Source organism: Lonchura striata, chromosome 1A (assembly GCF_050655825.1).
Source record: "Lonchura striata isolate lonStrDom1 chromosome 1A, ASM5065582v1, whole genome shotgun sequence".
In the NCBI taxonomy this organism is placed as follows: domain Eukaryota; kingdom Metazoa; phylum Chordata; class Aves; order Passeriformes; family Estrildidae; genus Lonchura; species Lonchura striata.
In genome coordinates, this window is record NC_140741.1 from 18,836,389 (window position 1) to 18,857,158 (window position 20,770).

General features: G+C 39.4%; 1 protein-coding gene across 3 annotated transcripts in view; it reads right to left on the reverse strand.

Annotated features, from left to right (window-relative positions):
- Positions 1–138: 138 nt before the first annotated feature.
- BRAF (B-Raf proto-oncogene, serine/threonine kinase) overlaps positions 139–20,770 on the reverse strand; it is an 83,828-nt gene continuing 63,196 nt past the window's right edge. For 2 of the 3 annotated variants that reach the window (XM_031507954.3, XM_021551949.4), the window contains 6 exons: positions 19,813–19,859; positions 19,104–19,222; positions 18,280–18,411; positions 15,519–15,653; positions 14,523–14,676; positions 139–8,930 (listed from right to left, as the gene is read on the reverse strand). In XM_031507954.3, the coding sequence (XP_031363814.1) occupies positions 8,908–8,930; positions 14,523–14,676; positions 15,519–15,653; positions 18,280–18,411; positions 19,104–19,222; positions 19,813–19,859 (610 nt within the window). In that variant the 3' untranslated portion in view covers positions 139–8,907. Of the gene's footprint in view, positions 8,951–14,522; positions 14,677–15,518; positions 15,654–18,279; positions 18,412–19,103; positions 19,223–19,812; positions 19,860–20,770 lie in introns of all 3 variants that reach the window. The other variant, XM_085568200.1, reaches the window with a different exon arrangement.

Genomic DNA, 20,770 nt, shown 5'->3' on the forward strand with positions numbered 1-20,770 from the left:
ATACTATTTTTTTCCTTCTCTTTCCCCTTCCAGAGTTATATCCTAAAGTAACATTTTCATTCCCCTTAACCACCCGAGTTGTACCCTTCCAGCTTTGTGGAGAGGAGTCATGCATGACACAATGAACAATCTCCTTCAGACTTTTCCATGCAGTCAATCTTTATTATAGCAGTATTCTCATATTCACATCAAGTACATAGAACTTTTTACCTTTCATATAATACAGAGTTCTTTAAATAACTTTACACTGAAATAGTTTTCTTCAATCTGAATTCAGCTATCAAATTTTAATATGTTTTAAGTCTCCATGCTCTCTAACCAAACTGGACAATATTTCCCATTGTACAAATTTACATGAGAAAAACTCCAAAGTACAAATGAAGGGACAAAAAAAGTAAAGGGAGAAGGAACAAACAAGAAAAATAAGTTGTATTGGCAGTTACAGGGGAAACTTGAGAAGGAATGAAGGGGAGTTGCCATGACCTACCTAACAGGAAACCAAAAATAAACATTTTGTTATGAATTAAAAAATAAATACAAGTTTTGAAACCATTACTCCATTGTAGATTTTAAAAAGCAGCTATGGAAATCTACTAACACAATGGGTTGTTTTTTTTTGTTTTTTTTTTTTTTTTTTTAAATAACCAGACTGGACCTTCTACTTTGCAGTCATAAGCCCCTTGCAAACCTCTGGTGGTCAAAAAAAAAAGAAAAAATACAGCTGAAAGGAGTGTGTTAGCACAGAGTTTAAAGTGGTGGGACATACATTTCATTGCACTAAGGAACAAACAAAAGAAATCAAATCTGTATATAAATTTCCCTTTCCTCTCCTTACTATGTACTTTGCCTCTCATAAACAAGCCTCTCTATTATGAGGTAATGCCATTGTCTTGACTATATATAAAAATAATAAAGTTTAAAGGATATAGATCTGGGTATCTATAAACTTTAAACAAGCCAGTCCTCTCTTACTCTCCCAGAGGGTCCAACCAGCGAGTGCTACTCCTTCCGTCACTGCTCCATGCATGGTGCTCTCCTGGGAAGCCCGGGAGACCTGTGCTCCTTTCCTAATCTAGGAAAAGCAGCCTGTGCTCAAGTAAGAAAGAGAGACAGTGCAAGTAATGCACAACAGGTACACACACACCTACACCTGCTCCTGCAAAACAAGCAGAGTCACAGAAGGCAACAGTGGCCAGCCTGCATGTGTGTGTTGGATGCCATCAGGCAGCTGATGGCCGATTCCTTTTGCAGTTGCTCGAGAATAAAGTCACTGTCCAGCCCAGGTGAGCCTGCACTACACCCACAGGCAGTGGGGATGAAGGTTCCACCCAAAGAATGGAGGGCCAGGAGGAGCTCTGCACCTATAGTCAGGATGGTCACAGAGCAGATGGGCTGGCTCATGCATCCCAGGATGGCAGAGTCTGCTCTAGAGGCACAGGGCAGTACTGGAGCCCAAGAAAATTTAAAGAGTGGAAAACAAGTAGGAGGCAGGACTTTCCTCAATCCCAACACTGAGATCAGACTAGCAATGTTAATTTGGTTGCCAACACATGCAAGTTGGCCACTGTCAGGTTTCGGTCAGTTGAGAAGTGTGGAGAAGGGGAGGAAGGGGAGGCAGGTAGGACACAAGGCTCATGAAAGAATGATGTGCCTTTTTTTTTTTTTTGGTTGACTTTTTTGTGATTTTTTTTTATTCCTAAAGGTTCACAGCTTTGAATGAAAAAGCACATTTATTGCACTTACACTTTATTTTAGACAGAGTTAATTTAAATTATGCCTTCACAACCCCCCACCATCCCCAAATAACCCAACACCCAAGTTTGGTCCATTTTTCCCCCTAGATCCAACATCCATGCCCACATGATGGGCTTCATTTCTTCTCCTAATATACCACTGAACTCCCAAACACACAGATGGATTTTCTCTTCAACAAGGGTGAGTATACAAATGCAACACAGAATGACACTTATCAAAACAAAACCTGACCATCTTCCGAACCCAAATAAACAACAAAAAAAGAAAACAACGTTACTTTTGTAGTTTACTTGCTCAAAAGTAAATGTCACACAAGGCTTATTCTAAACTACAGCTGCTGCAAACATGGCAAACTAGACAAAATGACTGGACAGGCCACCCTTGAGGAGGCTGAACACACTGCTGCTGGATGCTATGAAGCAAATACTAGGTAGTTTAGAAGTTCCTAAACAAAAAAACCAAAACAAAATAAAAACAACAACAAAAAAAAACCAACCCCCCCCCCTCAAAACCTAAAAAGCACCTCCTCCCCTCCAAAAAAAAAAAAAAAAAAACAAACAAAAAAAAGAAAATAAAAAGAAAGACAAAATAACCATCACATGTACTTTTAGTGCAGAATTTGGGGTAGGTAGAAAGATTCCAGATAGTTACTGGAAAATAAGTAGAACATTTTTACACTTTGGAACAAACCCAAATTAAAATTGGTCTGATATCTCATATGAACTTTGCATTTAGACATAACCTCGTAAGTTACAATTATGCCAAAAGTCCTGCCCCAAGGAAGAAAAGGAAAAGATCTGAAAAAGCATTAATATCCAAACCTATTATTTTGTCTTTTATGGACAAGTAGGTTAAATATGACACGGATATGTAGGTACTGCCAGAAGTCTACATAACCAGTTGGAAATTTGAACAAGTCAAATTCACACCTACTGGCTGTCCCTCAGCTGACAAGACACCTACCATCTCTCAGAGTTCATGTGCAATAACAGGATGTGATCACTGAACAGCAAGCAACTGCAAGAGGCCCAGGGAAGCAGTGAGGAAACCTGCTGACATTCCAGAAACAAAACTTAGTTCATTTTTTGGGACAAGGAACTAATTGTATGGTCTGGTATATGTGAACCTTGATTATATGAATGCTAGCCACCAGTTTCTCCTCATCTAGCTCTCATTCTCCATCTACCATCTCCTTCCAAGATGCTGTAGGAGTGTAACCTCAGGCCTCTTTGGAGCTTTCTTTAACAAGATCTGTGTCTTTGGAAGGGAAGGAGGCCTTACTTGTGTTTCTAAGTTAAATGAACCTCATGACCTGTTGATAGAGCAGATTTCAAGCAGCGGGTTTACTGTAACTAAATTCGGTATCCTTCAATCCTTATCTTTGAAATGCTAACAGGTATTTTGGGGAATGCTCTCTGCTCTCCTTGCTCCTTTACAGGAGTTGACCAACTCCAAACTGCCTACCTACAGGGATAGCTATATACAAAACTACTACAGCAGATGTAAACCAAAGACACTGCTCTAGTTACAAAGCACCTGTTTTACATTCTGTTGTACTTTTTAAGATTGCAAAGGCACATGATCATTTGGCAAACTACAAAAACTGTTTTGGGGGATCCCTATGTAAACCATTTGAACAGAGGGTCTTGCTAGCTCTCTTTCTAAACAAAAGAGAGAAGTTAGCTTGAATCTGAATTCCCTCTTGGTGTAATCTGTATTCTGTAGCTTTTAAAGCCTTGTCCTTCCACAGGTTCATAGTTACTGACTTAGCAGCTTCTGTGTTAGCATCCTTGAAACTTAAATGCAAACTTTTTCATTTTAACAATCTGGCTCTGCTCTTCTGATAGTTTATTAGGTAAGAATCACAGCATCATAGAATATGCTGAGTTGGAAGGGACCCACAAGAGTCATCAAAGTCCAGCTCCTGGCCCTGCACAGGACACCCCAAGAATCACCCCATGTGCCTGAGAGCATTGTCCAAATGCTTCTTGAACTGTCAGGCTTGGTGCTATGACCACTGCCCTGGGCAGCCTGTTCCAATGTCTGACCACCCCCCGGATGAAAAACCTTTTTCTGATACCCAGCCTAAGCATCCCCTGATGCAACTTCAGGCCATTCCCTTGAGTCCTATCATTGGTCACCAAAGAAAAGAGATCAGTGCCTGCCCTTCCTCTTCTCCTCACGAGGAAGTTGTAGCTACAGTGAGGCTTCCACTCAGTCTCTCCAGGCTGAGGAGCACACCAAGAGACCTCAGTTGCTCCTCATACAGCTTCCCCTCCACCATCCTCATGGCCCTCCTCTGGACACTCTCTAATAGTTTATTACTAATAGTCTAATAGCAATAATCTTTCTTACACTGTGGCACCCAAAACTGTCCCCAGCACTCCAGGTGAGGCTACCCCAGCCCAGATGCCCCCAGGACAGGGATGTCCCTCCTGGCTGCCAGGGCACTGCTGGCTCACGTTCAACTTGCCATCGACCAGGAGCCCCAGGTCCCTTTGTGCTCTTCAGCCTCTCATCCCCCAGTCTATACACACAACCAGGGTTATTCAACCCAGGTGCAGAAGCCAGTACTTGCCCTGGCCAAACTTCATATGGTGGGTATGAAATCAGTATGAAGTAATAAAGCAGTGAAGACAGGCCTTTCAAATGCATGCCAAAACAAACACCAAGTGCAAATGCACAGTAACAATGCTGCAGTAAACAAAGCTTGTTTTATAAACTTCTACATAAAATGCATCACAGAAAACCAGAACACTCAGCACCTTCAGAGTGATGCCCTAAGAGTCCACTCATGCAGCTGCTTTTTAACTTTTTAAACTTGACTGTACCTAGAAGCTTTGCCTGTCCCACTGTGCTAGTGGCGATACATTTTATCAAGAAAGGACACATTGTCTACAGTACTATGAAGAGTTTGTGCTACACACGCTGCACTCACAGTCAAGAAGGGAATGAAATCTAGAGGCTGCAAAAGTGTGAAATGTCTACATGCTTCTTCCCTCAATTTAGCCCCTCCAGATATCAAAGCTTCAGTTCGTACTTGTTTGTGACATGTCTGTGGATCTGGCTTCTCTCAGCCTTCTGTAAAATGATGGATGCATTTACACCACCAGGCAAACACAGAAGAAAAATTATTTATGTGTGATCTTCAGGGTATCTTTCCCCCAGTTTGGGCATTTATGGAAAGACATGGTATTTATCAACAATAAGAATTTCATTCATTTTGTCACAAAGGCCAAGTTCTGCCTCTAATGTGCACATACTAATCCAAGTGATGCTAAGACACCATGATAAAATGACAGTATTTGTTCTCAAACATTCTCCATCATCATTAGCTGCTACAGCATTCAAGTACAAGGAAAGATGATTTTGGGTAGGCATAAAAAGCAGAAGTGGATTCATTTAATGACCTGCATGAGTTCAGAAAGAAAATAGAAATGACTGGGCTAATTGTATCTGGGGCCATGTAGGACTTAACTAGCTAACACAGAAATTACTTTCAAAGTAACCTGGCCTCTATATTCCTGCCATTTGGTTTGAGCTCCACCACAATATTGCAGTTCTGGCAAATATGCCAGAGGAAACAATCACATACTGAGCAGGAAGGTGTAACAGGTCTCTGTCACCTGTATGGAAAAGGCAGGGGGGAGGTCTGTGCCTGGTTGATAAAGACATAAACAGCTGGGATTGGATACTGGTACTTTTGCAAATGATAACAAAATACAAGATACCAGAGAGCTAAAAGCAGCAGTATGACACTCTAGGCGTTTGTCCCAACACATGCACATGAAGAATGTATTCACATTTCCATACTTCGGTATGTGCCTGTGATTGGGACACCACAAAGGAGCTTAAAGAATTTAGGGTAACAGGCATGAATGTATTAGTCATTTCAGTTTACTTCCTTCATCCCACTGCTACAGAGAGCACTCATTTCTCATCTATTCTTGTTTCTCCATTCACTAAATAGCTACAGGGCATCTTTAAGATTGGCTCTGATGGCATGCAAGACATCCGGAAAAACTCCTGAAGGAAAAGATAAAACCAAAATAATCCCAATTATTTACAAACTACATTTCTTTCAAAGTTTTGCATGAGCATTACCTGGGAACTCTTACAGACAAACACACATTACTACACCTATCTGGAGGGAAACAAACAAGAAAACCAGTAGAAATGCATCCTGAAAGGATTTCTGTAAACAGCAGCCAAACAACTTGCACATTCCTCAGGGAAAAAAACAATATAACAAAACCAGAAACAACAAAAAAAACCCCAAAACAAACAAAAACCCACAAACAAACAAACAAAAAAAAACATTACAAAGAAACAAACCCAAATAAAAAAAAAACCCCAGAGATCATGTATTACTTATAAAGTGCTTTGCATGGACAAGGATAGCAATTTTCCTTGTGCTTTTCCTATGGGCTCAAGAAGCATATTGTAGACTAATGGGTAATGAATCTTCACCAAAGTAAGTTCATTTTAAGCACAGACAGAATGAAGTTCCTAACAGAGAATTTTCTGCCAGCATGACTTTGTGGAAGGAAATGAGAACTTTTAACAAGCTCTGTGACACAAATGTGTTTGTTGAACCACCTGTCCATACTTGCTCTGTTAACAGCTTCTTTTGAGAGAACCTTGACCTCAGTATCCCTGGCATGTAAAAACAGGACCACAGCCCACAAAGGGGCAGGAGACAAGCACGGGGTGAAAAGAGAAGCAGGGACTCCTTTTCCCCTGGGAGACTGTATCTGGTAAATGCTCTCACCTGCCTACTACCACCATGGCCCCAGGCTCCCTCCAGCTCTCAGGTACTGGCCTCAGATGATCACCAGGAAGCATTCCAACTGCACCATCTGCTACCACTGCTCTGCATCAGCTTCTCCACACTGGTAAGTGGCTATTGCTACTTTTTTAAATTCCTGCCAACCTCATTAAGGTAAAAATCTTACAGCATCTGAAGACCCACAGCAGACAAGAAAAAAAATTGTGCTTTTTTTTTTCCCTTCGTTTTTAAAATGCGTCCCGTACACAAAATCAATTCTATTCATGTACCAACATGAATCACTTCATTCTTGTAGTGACTATTAAGTCATTCACTATTGCTATCTTGCTAATGTTTGTGGAATTAATATGAATACACAGTATTTCAGTTTTAATTCCCACTTCAGATCAGTCCGGTCCCTATAGCCCCAGTAAATATTTACTGACAAATGTAACAGACTACCAGCAACACCACAAAATTCCAGGGTATTAAAAATGCCTTCTACTTCCCATGTGCTTTTCTCCCTTCAAATGGGAGCAACCTTCTCCAGACAGGAACAGCCCCACTTTCCCTAGGGAGGGAAGGACAGCACCCTCACTCGGTACATCCATGTTTAGCATGGACACCACATGCACACACATTTAACTCCTTCATTTATGTGTGGTGATTTTGTTAAACACTCCTCACTTCCTCCCAGCAAGAACCTTCCTGCTAGAGGGGGGTCAGTTTTCCTGCCTCACCTGGAGTGGTACAGGGCTGATATGAATCAAATTCTGGAAAATTCTGTCTGAGCTTGAGTTTCTTTCCAATGTGGTTTGCCTTGCCTCTGTACAAATAATTTACGGGTAATACCACATACAGAGAGCTCTGCAAGCAGATCACATCACGAGATATTCTACTAGAGGTAAATGATGTGCAGAACTTTATGTATTGTTGTTTTCCCTGACTGGGTAATTTCAAAAAGCTATTAACCATTTGAAAACCAGGACTGGAGGACAGGAAAACAAAGCACTCTAATGGAGATACCGCCACCCTTGTCCTAGTTTGCAAAGTGTACAGAGGGGAAAGACAAGCAGAAGGGAAGAGATGACAGGGAGGAAAGCAATGAGAGGAGGAGTCAGTGTGGATCCAGCAAGTACCGTTTTGTTTTGATCTAACAACTTGTCATTAGGATAAGGTGCTCCACATTTACACACACACTTATCAGAGGACGTTCAGTTAACAGGATAAAAATCCTTTAAAAAAAGCTCTTGAAAGTACCAAAACATAATTTTTTGGAATGTCTAATTCTAGGGGGGATTGTATTTGTATTCAATTCAACCTGAGAACTTTTTTCCTCATTTATGAAAACATTACATATTGGTAAGGTACCTGGCATTAACCTGCACCCTCGTTTAAAATAGAACTTTTAAAGTAGGTACATACACCATTCACAGTCTGTATCAGGATTTCTACAGACTTTAGATGCTGCAATAGCATCTTTGATAAATACATTGTATCATATGATTAAAAAAAAAAAAAAGAGAGAGAGGACAATCTCGCTACATTTTTTTTAAACTTCAGTTTGTTGCTGGACCAACAAAAGAAGGATTTATCTAATCCTTCAATAAGATATTGTATATGCACACACCAAGAAAATACTGGAAAAGGAAAGAGGTTAAGGATGGTGGTGGTTGTTTGTTCTTTTTAAGAAGTGGTAAAGTAAATCTGAAAAGGTGTGGCAGCATCCCCTTTTCCTTCAGATGAACCTCTCTGCCTTCAGAATAACATCTCCAGCTCCCACTGCCCCACACTTTTAATTTTAAAGGAATGAACACCAGTAATATAGACAGATTGAGGTGTTTGACACTCTAATACATGAAAAGGGGATACTGCGTTGTCCATAAATCAGTAAGTACACCAGGGAAAAAAAAAGGATCAGAATGGAAAATGATTCTTTGAAATTAGCACTCATCAGACGTTCAGCCTCTGATGGTTAGCTCTTAGAGGGAGAAAGGCGGCCGGCAGACCATCCAAAGCAAGTCTCCTAAGTGGCAGCAGCAGCAGCTCCGTCCCCTCACGCCCGAGCACCACAGTCACACCAGAGCGCCCTCTCCTCTCTCCCGGGAATGATGTCAACGGCACAGGCAGCCACTGCAGGTCTCCGAATGCACGTGGTGGTTTGTATTGAAGGAGAAACACTGGCAGCAGAGGACTCTGGTTCCCAAAAAGGTACTTTTTCCCATTGTGTTGGACTGGTGGTTCCATTCTGCTCCACTTTTAAGCTTATGGATATCTTTTCTAAATGACTTTAGGTTCTGCGGAGCAGAATGGAGTTTTGATGTTAAGAAACTGTAGGAACACAAGACTTAAATAACAGAGTGGGTGCTGCCATGGTGCTGTGGCTACTTGAACGCTGCAAATTCTCCTGTAGAGGGAGGACAAGAGCTTGGTTTAAGTCATGGTTTAAAAAGGTGATTTCAGTTACGAGACTAGTTGAACATCAGGCTAAATATAAAAGATGTTAAAAAATGCAAACGGTTAAAATTAAAGCACAACAGTGAGAGAATATTGAATACAGACCCAGCATATTTAACCAACAAAGGATTTCTTGAAAGCAAGCCGTACCCATTCTTCCCAAGAAGGTGAAAGTTCAAGCAAAGTCTAATTCATCATGCATTTGAAAATTAAATGTGTCAGTTTAATTTGACTTTAAATTCCTTATTGCACATATGTCCTCCTGAGAAACACCAGTTTCAATAAATGCATCCAACTGCAAACCAGTTCTGTTCTGTTGTAAAACTGATTTAATAACAAAGAATTATATGAGACATCCATTACCCTTTAAAGACTATATACAGTAAAGTGCCTGAATAGAAAAAAAAGTGTTACAGAGTGCTAGGATTTGGTTTAGAGATCAGCACAGCAACCCACTGACAGAAATATAAGAATGGAGAGATTGTCTACTCAACCCCAGACTAGAAATCAGGTCTCACTTGCAGGGAGCATAACAAATAAAGCAACTCCACACTTCCTTCAGAATTACTGAATAAAGAATAATTATATGCAGTGCTTTCACATGTGATGATGTCCTGAAATCCTATATAATTTATTTAGTGTCACTATGCCGTGAGACAGACTCGTAGTCCCACTTCTGAGGGGATGCAACTATGGCACAGAGTAAAATTGCTGCCTGAAGTCTTTCAGGAGTTTCACAGAAGACTGAATAGAAGCTGAGTCTAAGATATTAATCCTCTTAATCCTATACTTGAGCAAAAAAAAAAAAAAAAAAAAAATTCCCTGCCACCCACAAAGAAATTGTATTCTATAGGATTTTTAGTGAGGGGTCATAATCAAAAGGACTCAGGAGAAAGAGAAAAGAAACCTAACTTGTCTATGTTGGGTTTCATAAGCATTTAGGGTTAATTTATGCCACTTTCTTGACAGCCCTTCTCTGAGCTTCCCTAAAACGGAAGGAGTGATAACCAGGCACAAGAGAGCCTTTGTTCTGTTCAACAGAAGGGTTTTGAATACCATTACATGCAAACAACTGCTCCCTATCTGGTGTCCTTCCATCTTTTCAAGAGTGATTGTATTGTTGTCTTTGTTTTTTCTCAAGATTCTTATTCTAAATACTGGAAACAAAACAGAAACATCCCTGCAAACAAAATTTTAGGCTTAGAGTGTTAATTCTGTGGAATGCCTTGCTCTGCAAAGAGTGGAACCAAGAAGAGTAGTCAGCTGTCTGCACTAGGAGGGGGAAGAAAAGGCATTTAAAAGGCCCATGAGGAACAGCTGACCCAGTTCTAAGGGAACTTGAAGAAAGCAGGGAGAGGGCTATATGTCTCATAGGAAATGAGAAGGGAGTACACATGAAGTCCAAAGTAAGAGTGGCACAGGGAGTTGTGACAGGCCTCAAGCTCTGTGTCTTTACAGATTGTGGTGGCAGGTTTAAGTTATAAAAACAATAGAATAAAGGCTTCATGATGGATCTAATTGCCTATTTTACTAGTTCTAGCACCATATCAAATTCCTGCTCTAAATACTGGATAATTTTTTCTTGCTTTTTTCTGCTACATTTCACTAACTTCTAACTCTCTTCATAGTATCTTCTAGAAACACCTCAAGTTTTGTACATGTTTTCTTTTAAGAGGACAAAAAAATGACCAAGTATTGCCTGTGAGGTCAATTTTTAAGTGACATTTATGCTTAGCTACACTTTCAAAACATGTTCTATTTAATTTATTTTTCAGTCTTCCTTTCTAAACTGGTGATTAAAGATAAATTTATAAGAAAGAGATTGCTCCCTCATTTCTCATCTTGTCCTTCTGCCTATTTCTGGTAATAATTCAGATTTTAATGGTCATATAGGAATTTCAGAAAAAAAAAAAAAGAACCTTAAATTGGGAAAGAGCAATGGAAAAACAGGACCAGAAGTAAAGAATTATTTGAGATAGAATGGTAGCTTGAGAAAGGTAATTTTCACTTTCCTGCAATTTAAACAAATCTTAGCAACCATATTTTCTTTGACAAGCTAATGCTAAATCTCCCCTTTCAAAATTCCACTGTTAATCCGATCTCAAATCAATAGGAGACCAAAAATAGGTAACATGGTCATCTAATAAGGGGATTATGTTGGCTGAATATGTGTAAAATGAAGTTGCCAGTAACAGCTTTCCCTAGGTGAGGTATGGACATGGCTATAGCTATCCACACCAAGCTAGGAAACCACATGCTTAGCAACTTGCTACAAGAGAAAACCCCAGATGTTTATATTCATTGTGAGTAAGACATCTGAGGTGCTTTTTATCAAGCAGAACTGTAGATATTTGCTTTGAGTGGTAGCAAAGCAATTTCTTTCCAAAGAATGGAGAGCATCTGAAAATATCCACTTCTTACAAACCCCTTTCAAGTCAGCTACTACAGCCTCTTCATGCTTGTCTCATGCAGAGCAAGTGGAAACTAGTTTAAATGCACACTTTCAAAAAATCTGTACTAAAAAGATGATCAAGATCTTTCATGTTGCCTCCAAACAATGTATTACAAGGGCATGTTCTGAGTGAACCTGCTACCCCCAGTTCCTGGAAGGATTTAAGATGCAGCTACCATTCCGTACTCTCACAAATTTGTAAGCTACCTGAATTAATGGGGTTGGTTAGTAAGGTATACACACATCATCTTAAGTGCACTCCTTATCCAGGGGTAGATGCCATGTTTCTCAGAAGAATCATAAGGAGAATGGTTCCCTTCCAGGCTGTGCCAGCCTTACCTACTGAACTAGAGACTGACTGATTTATTGTAGGGAAACACCAGATTCCAACACCTTGCCTGGTTTATATTCACAGATACAGAAAAAAAAAGAGGCAGTTTTCTGCTGGATCTTGTGCTGATCTTTTGTATGAATACTATCCACTGGGTAAGTAAAAATTTGTAACATGTTGAAGGTACCAAGACAGATTTTGCTTCTGTACTTTATGTAGGGAAGTAAAATAAAAAGGAATCTCACCTAGTATAAATTATTCCTCCAGAAAAACCTAGGATCCTACAGGCATGTTTTCTGAACCAACAGGTATCTGTATCTAAGCAATACAGCTGAGTTACACCTTTGAGGACTCTGACCAAATCCACAGGTGTAGTAAGGCACCTTCATCCCACAGGTACTCCCAAATCTCATTGAAGCAGCAATTAGAACTTAGAGAAGTGAGACCTCTAAATGCCTCTTTGTCAGATAAAGTTAATGATCCACAAAACAGCCTCCTTTTAGGCTTCATAAAATGTTTAGCGAGAAACTAAAATCACATTATGGCCATGGAACCCAAAATGCTCAGTAAGAACGGGTGACACAGGAAGAAGGCACTGACCATACAGCAGGAAATGGGGCCAAATGTGTCTAAGGATGGCAGCATTTCCCCCCCATAATTGTAGCTCTGATAGCACAGATGAACAACCTTAACAACAAGAAGGATAACACTACGCTAAAGAGTAGTGGCTTGAACTGATCTGTCAGATCTGAACAAGAATAAGCCTGGGCAGGGCAATGGTGATGGTTCTGCACTCTCTGCAACTCGCTGTGTGGGTAAGACTTTCTGTGTGGGATGCCCCATTTCTAGATTCTGCAGGAGACCCAGTAGCATCCTCTTGCTCTGTACTGAATACCACACCCCACAGCTCTGGAAACTTTCCTCATCACTGCTAGAACAGATACATAAAATAAAAAATGAGAGGAAAACAATACTTCAGTCTTGTTTTCATTTTAAGATAAGCCTGCCAAAATGAGGTGAAGCTAGCAGGAAGATGGGAAACAGATTTTCTAAAACCATAATAACTTTTGTCCTCTGTAACTATTTCCATAGAGAGAGATTTCAACAGCTAAATTTTCTTGACTAAAAAAAGGAGAAAAGTTAGTTCCCAAACTATTCCAACAGCAGAAGCCAAGAAGACCATTATAATCCATCCAGAAAATGTAAAAATTGCCTATATCTCTTCAAGCTCTCTAAATGTGCTTCCCATTTTAAAAGGCTTAGTTGCCAGACAGCAGTACACCAAAACATTTCAGAATTCCCGATCTATTTCAAAAATGTGTTCCTAGCAACAGGCAAACTTCTCCATGAGTATGTAAATCAGAAGCTACTAGAACACTCCTGGCCCTTGAAGTCCTAATAAGAGCAGAAATAGCTTGTTTACAATGCAGAATAATCTGTGAAAATTAACAGTTTAACAGTTTAAACCACGTAAAACCACATAACTCATCTCAAAACATGCAATAATACTGTTTCTATATCTTATTTTCATATCTGACATTAAAGATTGATATAACCTGAACCACTACTCTGATGCCCTTGCTCCCGAGCAACGCTCTAGAGAAAAATAGTCTCTAACGTGAGCTGGCAGGATCTTGGTAAGGTGTCTAACTTTCTCAGTTAGATATCTAGTCCAACTGATTCACTTCTACCTAGTCAAACTAGCAGCTTTTCCATGGAAGTGAAATAATCGATTTGTCACTGAAGACAAGCATGTTCAGTGTATTCTTAACAATATTAAAATAATCAACACCTTTCATCTTAACAAAGATTGTAGTATAACACTGATTTCCATGAACAAAGCTGCTTTTTCAAATCTTATTTTCCTATTACGGGTGTTAGCAGCACTTTTCCTCTTAAAGCACTTGGTCATGCTTGAGATTTAAAATGTTTTTATAAATTTTGAAATCCCTACTAATTGAAGGATACAGGCACCATTACCAGTAATAGCCTTGTAGCTTGGCAAAAGTGGATTCAGAATTCCTTCTGTGTTGCATTGTAACAGAACATTTGCAGATGGTGATACGATATCAGGACAGAATATTTAGAAAAAATTGTAACATACAAAACCACATTCATCACTCTTCTGTAGGAGAAATGTTCCCTAAACAGTACTAATTTAAAATTCTACTTTCAAGAGTCACATGTTATTCAGGGCTTTCTCTGGATTCTGTGTTGTATCTGCTCACTTCCTTGTCCAAAATAAAGTTTTGACTATGCTCAACCTTGAAGCTAAGTTTATCTTTCCAAGTGTTTCCCACATGAATAGCCTAACTAAATGAAGAATCTAAAGCTTTTTGTTCAAATATAATGACCTCAAATGAAGTAAAAAAACCCAAAACCCCTAAAACAACAGACCACCACAACTTGAGTAGATTCAAATCAAATACACTCCTGAGAAACTAATTCCAATCAAAAATGACACCTGATGACCTTAAGAAGATTTTTGCTCATTTTGAAGTGACTTTTCCCATGTCTCTTACATGACATTGCAGTTCTTCTTGTGCCAGCTGTTCCCAGGGCACTAATCACCAACACAGACTCTGTGCTGGGAACACTCAATGCCCAGTGTTAGGAAGTGAGTCTTTGTTCCCTCAGTAAACCCTACGATTGGAGCTGGTAGGAACTGAGAACAAACACCCTGCACTCACAGGACACACCAGCACACAGACACACAGGCACATGCTTTCACATTTTGGTTCAGTGCACTGGAAACCCACCGTATCCCCCTGCTTGGATGGGTGTTTTTGGAGAAGCACAAGCATATAGACTAAAATCCTCTGTCTGGAAGCCAGCCCGGTTCAATGAGGGCTCAGATGCACTGCGGTGAATTTTTGGCAATGACCGGGCCAGAAGCTCAATGGAGGCAAGAATCTGAAACATAGAAAATACGTGATCAAACCTGTTGTTCCAAAGTTGTGACTCTCTCTTAAAACCAAAGGCACAATATCAATTAACTACAGAAGAATATTTAAACACCCATTTAAAAAAAAAAAGATTTTTAAAATATAGCTTACTGCACTGTTTATATCCTCAGGAAGCTGAAAAGGACAGCTGGGGAATTTCCCCCTTTTTAAAGGCACACTGCTTGCCTCTAAGCACAGTGAAACACTTGCTTTTTATTGGACTCCTTGTCTATGCCCTAGTACCTGTACCTGCCATTGCTGCAAACAAACCCAGCTGTGCCAGCATTTTGCTTAATAACATTTACCAAAAAGTCAGCAGGGGGAGCTCCTTATCTTTTGAAAACGATTTGATTACATTCAAAACAGGAAAAAAAAAATCAGATTTTTGCCCTCCTTCCCCTCAAGCTTTTTGAACCCAAACCTTCCTCAGCAGGCACGATAAAAATCAAGCTCTGTGCCAAAACTATCTGCTTCCCTTCATGAAGCTTGGGGGAGAGCAAGGAGGGCAGTGTAAACATTTCTGAGCACATATACTAATTTGTGTGTCTAACTGTGACTATTACTTTCATTATCTCCCAGCTGAAACTTTCTCCAACATGTAAATACTTTTCCAAATACACAGGTCATTTTAATACCTGCGTTTTGAAATTAAAGTGAGCCATTTCTAATTAAACAGAACTAACCAGGTACTGAACCAGGTCTCTTATGAAACCCTGCCACAGCACTAATCAAAAAAATTTGGAACTGGCCAATGAGTTCACAACTTTGAATTGTAAAGTCTATTGAGAGCTAAAGAAGAGCATATTTCACCTGTGGAAAAAGGGGTCTCTCATCTCTTTTCTTTTTTAAGCATTCTGCCATTAGTCTCTTCATAGCTTTCGGACAGTTGCTCCGTACTTTGCTGAGGTCTGGAGATAGGTATCCTCGTCCCACCATGAAAATTATCTTTATTTAAGGGGAAAAAAGATGAAAGAGGAAGAAGGTGAATTGATAAAATAAACAGTAACAAAAGGTGAACATTTTGCTAGACTATTTTGGTTGCAGCAACAAGCTTTCTGTTCCCAGGAAACATTATCTGGTATTGAAATTGACAAATTTCTTAGAGTAATGCTTGCTAACCTATTCAGCACAGAGAAAAAATTAGATCTTTCCTCCTCCTCAGAGAGATTTCTGTGGAACTTGAACACTAGTAAATGGTTACCATTTATAGCAATAACCATCTAAGGAACAGTTCTTCAGTGTCAAAAACTGACAAAAACAAGAACAAGCAACTCTGTGGCAGGAACAGAATGTCTAAAAATAAATATTCTGTAAAAAGAAATATTCTGTTTTATATTACAAATCAACAACAACTTCACATTGAAAGGTATTTTAAGAAACACATGGACTTTGGATATTAAAACCCTTTACCTTCTGAGAATTGATTCCATCACATACTTTTCCAACACAAGCTTATTCTTGATATCTGACCATCTCCCCCACTCTCAAAAAGAAAAAAAAAATCTCAAAAGAAAGAGAGAAACTCCCTCTTCTCTGTAGAAGAGGAGACAGACAGGCTTGGTATTTTTACAGTAATTCTTTCAACGTGAGAGGCTTACGTTTCCCCTAAGGATAAAACTTTTGCATAAAACCAAGTAAACTGATAGGAAACAGGAAAACAAAGCATAAACATGGCTAATCATCTCTTGTATATATAAAAAAACATCAAACATCATCATGTCAAGCCAAGGTCATTTGCAATGTGGTTTGAGTACTGCAGTAGCACTAAGACTAAAAAACACTTCCAAACTAGCTAATCAAAGATCCATTCATGCTGCAGCAGTAATCACTGCCTTTTCTGAGAACTCAGACAACCCAGCAGGTCTATCACACCTTTTCTCTAATGAAGTGTGACTATTTCATATCTTGACATTGGGAAAAAAAAAAACACAACAGAAAACCCTCACTTCTCAAGCACACTATACATGTTATTTATACTAACACAATCCTAGTCCTTTTCTATCTCTGCTTTAGTCACATCTGTGTTGGCATCAAGGAGGAACAGAAAACTTCCATATGGTTCCTGTAGAAATCGCCATGTGCTGAGCAGGATTTTATAGTAGAGGTTTGTGTCCTGCATCCCTTACTTCTGCTGCAATCAGACTTACATTATCCAGCTGTTGGTATTTTCTAAATAATGACACAAGTTGAAATTATTCAAAATTCATTACTCTTTATGTTTCTAATAGTTTCTTTACAAATAATATAGGGGCTAATCTTTTATTTTAGGCTAGAAAAAAGAGAGTATCACTACAAGAACAATCTAGAAAAATCTGTTGAAGTGAGAAAAACACTCTGAGGCATAATAAGAATGACACTTTGCTCACTAAAAATCTCGATTGTGTTATAGTAGCTGATATAGATGCACCAGAGAGTGAGGAATATTTACAATTTTTCATGTCATAGACAAGGAGTGACAGAACTCAAGACATTAGAATCCATATGTTGGCTTCACTTGCATTTCAAGATTTGTTTCAGCACTTCATTGTAAGCACCCACATCACTGGGTTCATCTTTCAGATCTCAAAAGGTAAAAGCTAAACAAGGCCAAATACTGCTTTTAGAAGGCTGGATCCATCTGGCCAGGAATCCAGGCTTCTTCCAAAAGTCAAAACCAAAATTATAAAAAAGAAAAAAAAACTAAAAAGGAGTCACTCCAAATTTGATGAACTGGGATGAAGTGTTCTGGCAGATAGGGAAGCAGCCTTATAAAATGGCATTCACAGATGAACGTTGCTATGGTTTCAATTCTCAAGTACTGACAGTGAAAAAACAAGGGATGAGGACACAGAAGCAACAAATACATCACTGCTCAGACACAGAATAGATTGCACCAAAGATCTTGATGCACAGATGCTGTTTACAGGTTACACAGAAATAATGAATCAAGTGTGACTTCCCAAATGTGCCTATCCTATGGAGATGTATTACGGAGTGTGGGATCATTAGGACTTGAGGATTATTCCTTCACAATTAAGTAATCTCCTTACAGGATCCTCATACTCTGGGAAGTTATATTGTCCAACAAGCAGGATTTGAGAAGTGCTGACATCCTGCAATTCAGTTAGATGGTGCATGCTCTCTCAAAGTTGAAACTAATATAAAACACTCAGTGAGGTGACTGCTCTTCTGTTTTGTCAGTCCTGTAGATGCACTATTTATTATTCAAGTGGAGGGGTGAGGGGAATGAGAAGAATAACTGAACACACATATGGGGGATCATTTTGCCTCTGCAGAACTATCCTAAACTAGATTACTATTAAGTAATCTGCTCTCTCCCTAATAAGTATCCTGGCAACCAGTCCAGAAGCTGAAAATCCATACTTAAAATAAAAAGAACACAAAAAATATCTCAAGAGAATTAAGTAAATTGTTGCTATGTGGCTGAGGCAGATCTAGAAAATGCAGAAATGTCCTCTCACAGCATGAGAATCAGTAACATCAAATACACAGAACATCAAAGTTCACCATGCAAAGCTCTATCAATCTCTGTTTCAGACCACACTTGACTGAATTCAGAGCCTTCCCTTACCTGGTCCCTGTTGTTGATGTTGGAGTATGGCAACTGTCCAGTCATCAATTCATAGAGAACAATCCCAAATGCATACACATCCGACTGAAAACTATATGGGTTTTTATCTTGCATCCTAATAACTTCTGGTGCCTGTATCAGAAAAGGCAAGAATTAGTTTTCTCTCCCTTGTGCTGCACCTCACCTACCTACCAGGAACAAAAGATGGACTTGCCCAGGGTACAGGTGCAAAAGGCCCACTCTTGCCTTCAGGTGTTACTGGGTCCTAACATAGAGTGGATCCTGACACGAATATCAAAATTCATTGCTTCAATTAAGCTTGGTGATCCTTTTTACTCCTCTATGACAGAGCAAAATGACCTAGACCAGGCTGAGAACATAGTTGGAAACTAGAATTCTAAGGATAGTGAAAATAATGCCAGCTAACAGAACTTTAAGTTTTTCCAGGGAGGAAAAGAGGAAGTGGAGCTGCACAGGAGATTGTAGTATGAAGCAACTCTTCATGAATCCTTAATACTTAAGAGCATCATACTTTTTGCTGAGCTAGTTCCTCTACTCTTTTGCAGGATCTTTTGCAAGGCTTTTCTCACCACCTCCTCAACCCTAGATTAATGTTACTCATTTTCCTTAGCCACTATTTTCATTTCAGTATAAACCTCAAAATAAAAGATGGAGACACTAAAGAAGTTCTGCTGACTACTGTTTGTCTTTTCCAGCTTTATCCAGCTTTTTATATGTCAGTGTGCCAGAGGGATAGGAGCAGGAAATTTGGCCAGAGGTAAATAAATTTGTTGAAACAAGCTCACAACTTTCCCCTTGCTTACCATCCATAGAATGGAACCAGACAACTGTTCAAACTGTTGGGATCCACTCCATCGTGATTTCACTGTAGCTAGACCAAAATCACCTATTTTTACTGTGAGGTCTTCATGAAGAAAAATATCTAAGGGGGGAATGTTAAGGAAAAACAGACAAGCAGTGCTGGCCCTGTCCTAAAAGAACAATGAACAGCTACAAATTTGCAACATGAACTTGGCAGTTTTAACCATTCAGCATCACTGAAGAAAGTTTCCACATCACGCAGGTTTTAAGCAGCCAGCATGGTGGATTACGGTATGTAAGGGTTATGTAAGCAATGACGGGGCCAGTGCTGAACAGACCATGGCCAGGTGGCTTTCATGAAGTGCCAAGTATGAGAAAAGCTGAAAATGTTCTATGAGCCAACTCATATAATCTTTCATTACATGAAGAAATCAAAGGATGCAAAAAAATCTTTCTGATACCAACTAAAACTCCTTACATTATTGCAATCAAATCAAAAGATACAGTAAGCATCTCCTATTTTTGTTATTAGTGAAAAATAATTCACTTTTTTCACTTTTAATTCACCTTCTTCGTGAAACTTCTATTTGGCAAATATTCACACATGAACAGCTTTTCACACCAGTAAGTAAATTTCTGGCAGGAAAAAAGCTCAAAACAAAAACCAGGAATGCTTTCACTTTCCAAAATTACATCTCCGGGAAAGGATACTATTACTCTTGAGGTCTCTGTGGATGATTGACTTGGCATGCAAATAACTGAAAAGGAATATCATAGATTAGGTGGGTTAGATAATACTTCACCAATCAATGATTCAAAATTCACTGTACTACTGAAACATAAATTCTGTTGACATTCAAACTGCACATTCACGCAGGCAGAGAAACCCATGACAGTTTCTGCAACATTCACAGGAAAAAATAAAATTAAGCTTTGACTTCCAGCTCAAATCTCATGCTACTGATGAATAACAATTATGCTCCAACTTCTGCTTTTCAATTCTAACCCAATATTCACAGTAACAAGAATTTCACGGATTTCTGTCATGCAATTCCATGCTGAAATTTCTGCTTCCCAGCCTTAATGGGGACTGTCAAGACTTTGTGAGCTAGTCACAGCTTTAGATAAGGTTTTTCTGAATTGCAGGAGCTAAATGTGCTGCCCAGTCTCAGTGCGTACTCAGGTACACTGACTGCTTTTTAGTAGAGGAGTGGAAAAAAGATTCTCTGATTGCAGCCTGGATAAACAGATGGCAGGGAACACAGAGGAAAGCACTTGCCCCACACCAGATACAGCCTGAATTAGTCTCCCATGGCTCTTTGTTTAGTCAAAACTGCTGGAAAAGCCCCAATTTGTGTCTCTGCTTTGAATCGTGTTCACAGAACAGTTTCTGCATCTCCCCTACCTACAGATGGAGCCTGGGGAGATGCACAGGCTAACAGAAGGCTAAGGCTGGAAACACCTCCATCCTCTTGACTGAAAATGTGATGGAGTACTGAGTAGAAAAATGGCACAATGAACTGCAATCATCATAGGGTTTTTTCAGCTGAAGTGCGATTTCTCTGGTCTTACAGTAGTGTTCTGATTTTGACACACAATATTTGGCTAGTTTGGTAAATTCTAACTCAATGGCCCTCTATGGGAGTAAGGATTATTTACAATCCTTAGA